The sequence below is a fragment of the Myotis myotis genome, unplaced genomic scaffold (genome assembly GCF_014108235.1).
Source record: "Myotis myotis isolate mMyoMyo1 unplaced genomic scaffold, mMyoMyo1.p scaffold_m19_p_2, whole genome shotgun sequence".
Taxonomy (NCBI): Eukaryota; Metazoa; Chordata; class Mammalia; order Chiroptera; family Vespertilionidae; genus Myotis; species Myotis myotis.
The window spans coordinates 210,538,680-210,546,517 of NW_023416324.1; the positions used below are offsets into that span (position 1 = coordinate 210,538,680).

Sequence of the window (7,838 nt, forward strand, 5' to 3'; positions counted from 1 at the left end):
CGGACACAAATTGTGAATGTTAAAGGTGGAGCAACGGCTATCACTACAGGTCCCACAGACACCCGAAGGACAAGGAGGGAACACTGTAAACCACTCTACACACATAATTTTGACAACTTAGATGAAATAGGCCAATTACTCAAAAACTTGTATACTATACAACAACTAACTTGACATAAAATAGGTTATATGGAATGAGCTAGAGAGCAACTAAGATGGCGGCATAGGTAAACACCGGGAAATTGTCGCCTCCCACAACAATTGAAAATTACCCCAAAGGACTGAGCAAACATCATCCAGAACAACAGGAAGGCTGGCTGAGTGTAAATTCCACAACTAGAAGGAAAGAAAAGCACGCTGAGAGCCAGAGGCGCTGCGGAGGTGAAGTGCAGAGGTACGGCGGCGCGCGCGCGAGGAAAGGGGGTGGCGCCTGAGGACGCGGCTGTCTTTTTGAATCACAAACTCCCGACGGCTCTGAACTCCGGTTCCGGGAAGTCTCTGGGGACCCAGGTCTCACACGGGGAGAAGCTGGTCTGTCCGGCAGCGAGCGAACTTGAGGGCGGCTTTCCCTCAGAGGTGCTTGCAGCCGTTACCGGAACACTGAGACGCGCGACTACGGGCGGAGAATCGGCCATGGCCGCTTTCTCCGCCCTCTGACTCCCTGAGACCCCGCCCCACCCAGGCTGCGGCAGAGGCTTTTGCATGTGAATGTACCTAACTGCAGCCGAACCAGGCAGACCTGGAACTTCCAAGAGAAGGCCCAAGGCCCCGCAGCGGCTTGCATTGCTTCACAGCTGAGCCTCTTCGTGGCTCCTGCTGTGTGGCCTCAGGCAGAGGCTGAATTAGCACCTCCTTAGATCCAGGAGCCACTGTACCCAGTGGTCAGAGGGGGTCCATCCAGACTGCAACTCCTCAGATCCATAAGGGACGCACTCAGGGAGCAGACTCAGTGAGCACCAAAGCCCCACTGAAGCAAGTCTTGCCCCAGAAGGGTGTCTTCAGCACAGAAGTTCTCCCACTTTAGACACAGCTGATTCTCACAGCCAATTGGCCTGGAGGTCAATTCCTCCCAGTGATTCTACAACAACCAAGGCACCACGAGTGCACCAAGAGTGTCCACCCCAGGTAACTGGGGAGGCTGAGCTACTGGGCCCTACAGGACACCTGGCGCACAGGGCCACTCTATCAACACAGGGAAGCTGCCAAAATGCGGAGACAAAGAAACAGGTCACAAATGGCAGAAATGGAGGAAAGCAAACGATTGGATATAGAGTTTAAGGCCACGGTTATAAGGTTTTTCAAGAATTTTATGGAAACCGCCGATAAATTTAATGAATCCCTCAATAAGTATAGGGAGACCATGGAGGACATGAAAAAGGACCAACTAGAAATTAAGCATACACTGACTGAAATAAAGAATAATTTACAGAGATCCAGCAGCAGAAAAGAGGATCCCAAGAATCAAGTCAAAGATTTGAAATACAAAGAAACAAAAAATACCCAACCGAAAAAGAAAAAAGAAAAGAGATTCCAAAAATATGAAGATAGTGTAAGGAATCTCTGGGACAACTTCAAGCGTACCAACATCAGAATTATAGGGGTACCAGAAGGAGAGAGAGGGCAAGATATTGAAAACCTTTTTGAAGAAATAATGACAGAAAACTTCCCCTACCTGGTGAAAGAAATGGACTTACAAGTCCAGGAAGCGCAGAGAACCCCAAACAAAAGGAATCCAAGGAGGACCACACCAAGACACATCATAATTAAAATGCCAAGAGCAAAAGATAAAGAGAGAATCTTAAAAGCAGCAAGAGAAAGACAGTCAGTTACCTACAAGGGAGTACCCATACGACTGTCAGCTGATTTCTCAACAGAAACCATGCAGGCCAGAAGAGACTGGCAAGAAATATTCAAAGTGATGAATAGCAAGAACCTGCAACCAAGATTACTTTATCCAGCAAAGCTATCATTCAGAATAGAAGGTCAGATAAAGAGCTTCACGGATAAGAAAAAGCTAAAGGAGTTCATCACCACCAAACCAGCATTATATGAAATGCTGAAAGGTATTCTTTAAGAAGAGGAAGAAGAAAAAGGAACTCTTACCATTTGCCACAGCATGGATGGAACTTGAGAGCGGATAAATACCACAGGATCTCACTCATTTGTGGAATATAATGAACAACATAAGCTGATGAACAAGGACTGATCCAGAGACGGAGAGGCATTGATTGGACTGTCGGGACTTGGAGGGAAGGTAGGGGAGGGTGGGGGTAAGGGGGAAAGATCAACCAAAGGACTTATATGCAAGCATATAGGCCTAACCAATGGACATGGACAACGGGGGGGTGAGGGCATGAGCGGGGGTGGGGGGGGTGGGGGGTAGAGGGTAACGTGGGGACAAGGACACATATGTAATATCTTAATCAATAAAAAATATATTAAAAAAATAGGTTATATGAGTAGTACTATAACTTTAAGGAAATTGCGTTCATAATTTTAAAATTCCCAATAAGGAACTTTCCAGGCCCATACAGTTTAGGAATATTTCCCAATCCATTTTATTTGGCTAGTATTACCCTGATACCAGTCAGAGAGAGTATAAAAAAAGGAAACTATAGACCAATATCCCTCATAATGTAGATGCAAAAATCCTTAACAAATTATTAGCAAATAGAATTCCATAATATATTTTAAAACATATGCACTATGTCCAAATGAGGTTTATTCCTGGCATGCAGGACTGATTTAATATTTGAAAGTAGGTTAATGTAACATACCAGATTAACAGAAAAAGCACTTGGCAAAATTCAACATCTATTCATGATTAAAAAAAGAAAAAACCTATCAGAAAAATAGAAATAAAGGGCAACTTCCTCATCCTGATAAGAACATCTACAAGAAACCTACAGCTAACATTGTAATAAATGGTTAAGGATTGAGTGTTTTTCCCTTAGGATCAAGAGTAATACAGGATATTTGATTTTGTCACTCTTCTGGAACACAGTGCTGAAATTCTAGCCAGTGTGGTAAGGCAAAGAGAAATTAAAGGCACACAGACTGGAAAGAAAAAAGTAAAACTATCTCATTTTACAAATGACATCATTGTCGGTCCTCATAGGAAATTCCAAGGAACCAACAAAACCATTCCTAGAACAGTAAGTGAGTTCAGCAAGTTGCAGGATATAAGATAAACATACAAAAAAAATTTTATTTCTATATTCTAGAATGGACACTGAAATTTAAAAAAAACACATCTATATCATTTATAATTGCTCAAACAAAAGTAAATGCTTAGGTGTAAACCTACGAAAAACATGTACAGGACTTGTATTCTAATAGCTTGAAATATTGATGAAAGAAATCAAAGCTCTTTAACAATGGAGAGACATGTTTTGTTCATGGACTGGAAGACTTAACATAGTAAAAATGTCAATTATCCCCCAATTGATACACAGTTTTGATGTAATTCCAATTAAAATCCCAGCAAGATCTTTTGTGGAAATAAATAAGAGTGATCTAAAATTTTTGGGAAGTCAAATGAATTAGAATATTAAAGAAATTTTAGGAAAGAATGAAGTAGGGGAAATTGAATGACCTGATTTTAAGACTAATTATAGTCACAGTAATCAAGACTGTGTGAGACTAGCAAAGAGATAGACACAAAGATCAATGAAACAGAATGAAAAATCTGGAATTATTCCCACACAAATATACCCCAAAATATGATTTTTTACATAGGTACAAAACACTTCAATGAAGAAAAGATAACTTTTTCATTAAATGTTGCTGGAGCAATTGGACATCCATAGACAGAAAAAAAAAAAAAAGCTGGGCCTAAGTCTCATGCCTGATGCAAAAATTAATCAAAATGGGTCATTGATTCAAATGTAAAACAATTTTTTTAGAAAAAAAAAATAGAAGGAAAAGATCTTTGGGATCTAGGGCCAGGCAAAGGGTTCTTAAACACTGAAAGTATGATCCATAAAATAAAAAAATAATAAGTTAGACTGTGTCAAAATGAAAAACTTCGTTAGAAAGATGAAAAGACAAGCTAGTCTGGTAGAAAAGATTGTAAACCTCATACCCAACAAAAAAACCTAGCAGGTATAAAGAGCTGTGAAAACTCAACAGTGAAAAAAAAAATCAAACAATCCAATTAGAAAATGGACAAAAGAGCCCGGCCAGTATAGTTCAGTGGTTGAGCATAGACCTATGAACCAGGAGGCTACGGTTTGATTCCCGGTCAGGGCACATGCCCAGGTTTCAGGCTTGATCCCCAGTGTGGGACGTGCAGGAGGCAGCCGATCAATGATTCTCTCTCATCATTGATGTTTCTCTCTCTCTCTCTCTCTCTCAAATCAATAACAAATGTATTAAAAATTTTAATACATAAAATGGGCAAAAGACATAAGCAGACATTTCCTTAAAGAAGAATGCAAATAAGCACATGAACAGAAGTTCCACATCACTAAACATTAGGGATATGCAAATCAAAATGAAATCAGGTGGCACTCCATGCCTTTCAGAACGGCTGAAATAAAAAAATAGTGCAACACACCGCATTGGAGGGTGTAGGTAAACTGGAGACGAGTTTGCTGCTGGTACAGCCAGCTGGTAAACAGTCTACCAGTTTCCTGAAAAACTGAACCTGCAACTCCCGTTGGCCCCAGCAATGGCCCTCCTGGACATTTATCTCTGAGGACTATACAGTTACATTCACACCAAAATCGGTGCACAAGTGTTTGCAGCTGCTTGACTCAGCTCAAACTTGCCAACAAGCCAGATGACCCTCCGTGGGTGACCAGTTAAACAAATGTGCTCCCTCCGCACCATGGAACCCGACTCAGCCATAAGAAGGAATGAACTACTGATACACGCAGCAACCTGGGTGGGTCTCCAGAAAATTCTGGGAAAAGCCTATTTCAAGAGATTATATATAGTGCAAGCCCATGTATGCAGCATTCTTGAAATGACAAATTTATAGGATGGAGACAGGAGCAGGGGCTGGTAGGGTTCAGGTGGGGTGGGTGGGAAGAGAGGGTGTGGCTCTAAGAGGGCAGCAGGAAGGAACCCTGTGGGGAGGGGATGCTCTGTCCCTGGACCGTGCCAGTGTCCACATCCTGGATGTGATGCTGACCTAGAGTCGTGCAAGACGCCACCCGTGGGGAAAGTGGGGAAAGTGGGGAAAGGGTCCACGGGATCTCACAACTAAACGGGAAACTACAATTTTAATGTTATAGTTTCAAAATTAAAAATAATTCCTTAGCGGTCACAGGACAGCCCTCACTGAGGCCCCTCTGGATGAGGTGACCTCGGATCAAAACTCTGGCAGAGCACAGACATCATGCGGAGTGTGGGGAGTGAGGACGTACTAAGGGGAGGCACTTTGGGGATGACGGGGGGACATAGGACCAGACAGCACCTAGGACTAAAGGAGTGTTTGTGACTGTGCTTTGTCCACCACCCACTTGATAAAGGGAAGACTCTTTCTCTTTACTGGAAGAGAGAGAGGCAGAGACGGAGAGAGACAGAGAACCACAGGCATCTGCAGGCCGACAGCAGTGGTGGGATGCCAGCCCCATCACCAGCCATCTGTGATGCTGGGCCTGTTCCTAGACTCTCAAAGCCTCGGTCTTCACCAGTAAAATGGTAATAAAAGGACCACCACTGTGACAATTGAAGGAGATGGGGTGGTTATGGGGTGTGGGAGCCGAGAAGAAACAAAAGGAGGCTTGTCTGCACCCGACATTTCCACATCCTGAGCCCATGACGCTCCCCTTAATGCCGCCCCCTCACCCCGGCACTGTTTCACTGCTCACCTTCACTCCAGTGGCTTTCTTTATTTTGCTTTCTACGATCGACTGTTGTGTGGGACGCCCTGCAAGGGAAAATGGGCAGATACATGTACAAAGGAACTCCTCGATCACCAGCCTCAGAGCGACAGTATTTCAGTATTAAATAGTAAGACATCAATACGGTGGTTACAAAGTGAAAACTTCTAGTTACAAGATAAATAAATCCAGGGATGTAATGTACATGGCAGTGACTACAGCTACCAATACTGCATTGTGTATTGGACAGTTACCAAGAGGTTCATCTTAAAGCTCTTATCACAAGAAAATAATTGTAACTATGTGAGGCGATGGACGTTAATTAAACGCATTGTGGTGACCATTTCACAATATTTCAGGTCATGCTGTTGTACACCTTGGACTAACAGAATGTTATATATCAATTATATCTCAATAAAATTGGAACAATATTATGGCATCTGACTTTGGCCCATCCGAATTTACAGATGCGCTGGGATTCTCACTGGTGCCTGGGCCCAGAGGCTGGAGACGCCCAGGTGCGTGCTCACCGACCACCGATATCTTGCAGGTGCCTGGTCCTGAGTGCCCTCCCATATAGTTGACTGACTGCTGTCACAGACACTCTACATCAGAGTTCAAATCCAAATAATTGTTTGCTGCCTGAACAAGAGACATGACTTCAGTTCTTTGACCTGCCACTAGTTCTATTAATTCCATATATTCACATCACAAAATATTTTTTTTACTCAAGAGCATTTTGCTGGTGACTTACCCGCAGGCTTGGGTGTAGACAGCCCCCAGGAGTTCTCCTTCTGCAAAGAGGCCATCGCCGGGGAACCTATTTATTTGGGGATTAATAAGGGAAGAAGCCCCCTCTTAAAGCAGAACTCCAGTGTTCACCGCTGCAGACACGTGAAAAAGCCCAAGCCACAAACTGAGATTCGGTTTCTGTTTTATACTAGAGAGAGAATGGTCTAAAATAGGGATGATGCAATCATAGCTGTGATAACATTGCCAATGCAACTGTTACTGCAGACAACAGGAAGCCACTGAGGTTACTAAAGGGCAGTCTGCTCCCTCCCAAGTTACTAGCACAAAGGAGAACCCACCACCTGCCTGGTTGACCAACTATGAAATCTACTGATTTATCACTTTGGGGCCGATGGAAGATTTTGCATTTGTGAACATGGTGGAAATTATCTAATTTTTGTTAATCCTCACCCGAGGATTTTTTCCCATTGATTTTTAGACAGACTGGAAGGGAGGAGGAGAGACAGAGAGAGAAATATCAATGTGAGAGAGACACATCAATTGGTTGCCTCCCGCATGTGTCCAGGGGTCGAGCCTGCAACCAAGGTATGTGCCCTTGACCTGAATGAGCCTGGGACCCTTCAGGTCCATGGGCCGACGCTCCAACCACTGAGCCAAACCGGCAAGGAAAGAATGTATTTATTTTTTTATAAAACATTGACAACTGCCCAAATGGAAGTTCATCAGGGTCTACAGGGTAATAGTGAACAGTAAACAGAGTATTTCCTAGTAGAAGTTCTAGAATAACTTAAAAACATCGTATTGTCACAGCTCTAGCCAATGATTCTTGCTGCAAAATGGGGCAACGTGAGCTGCTGAAGTATCTGAGACCTCACAGCTTGAGGGGAGTTGGCCATCACCTGGTGACAAGGACGAGTACCCATCAGGCCAGAGTAGGTACCCGGCACCAGGCTTTGAACTCTATAGCCACTAACTCACTTAATTTGCATCACAACGTTGTAGACCAGACACTGTTACTATGAGCAAAGGGGAATAAGGCATGGAAAGGTTATCTGACTTCTTGAGGTCACACAGCAAGAAAGCAGCTTATCTCAGCTCCCAAACAGGCAGGTCTGGCTCCAGAGGTGAGGCGTTCTTGTCCTTCCCATAGTAACGGATTCCTTCTTTTTAAAGCACACACATCTTAATGTAAAGCTGGGTGATTTTACCTACCTGTACACCTGTACATTCACCTCTCAGATCAATCACCACGGG

At 43.6% G+C, this 7,838-nt stretch overlaps 1 protein-coding gene across 4 annotated transcripts in view; it reads right to left on the minus strand.

Moving 5' to 3' along the window:
* The window catches only part of ABCG1 (ATP binding cassette subfamily G member 1), a 66,084-nt gene extending 59,391 nt beyond the window's left edge, over nucleotides 1-6,693 (minus strand). For 2 of the 4 annotated variants that reach the window (XM_036351426.1, XM_036351425.1), the window contains exons 1-2: nucleotides 6,586-6,693; nucleotides 5,820-5,878 (exon numbers count right to left, since the gene is read on the minus strand). In XM_036351426.1, the coding sequence (XP_036207319.1) occupies nucleotides 5,820-5,878; nucleotides 6,586-6,640 (114 nt within the window). In that variant the 5' untranslated portion in view covers nucleotides 6,641-6,693. The remainder of the gene's footprint in view (nucleotides 1-5,819; nucleotides 5,879-6,585) is intronic. The other 2 variants (XM_036351430.1, XM_036351428.1) reach the window with 2 other exon arrangements.
* Between the last annotated feature and the right edge of the window lie 1,145 nt (nucleotides 6,694-7,838).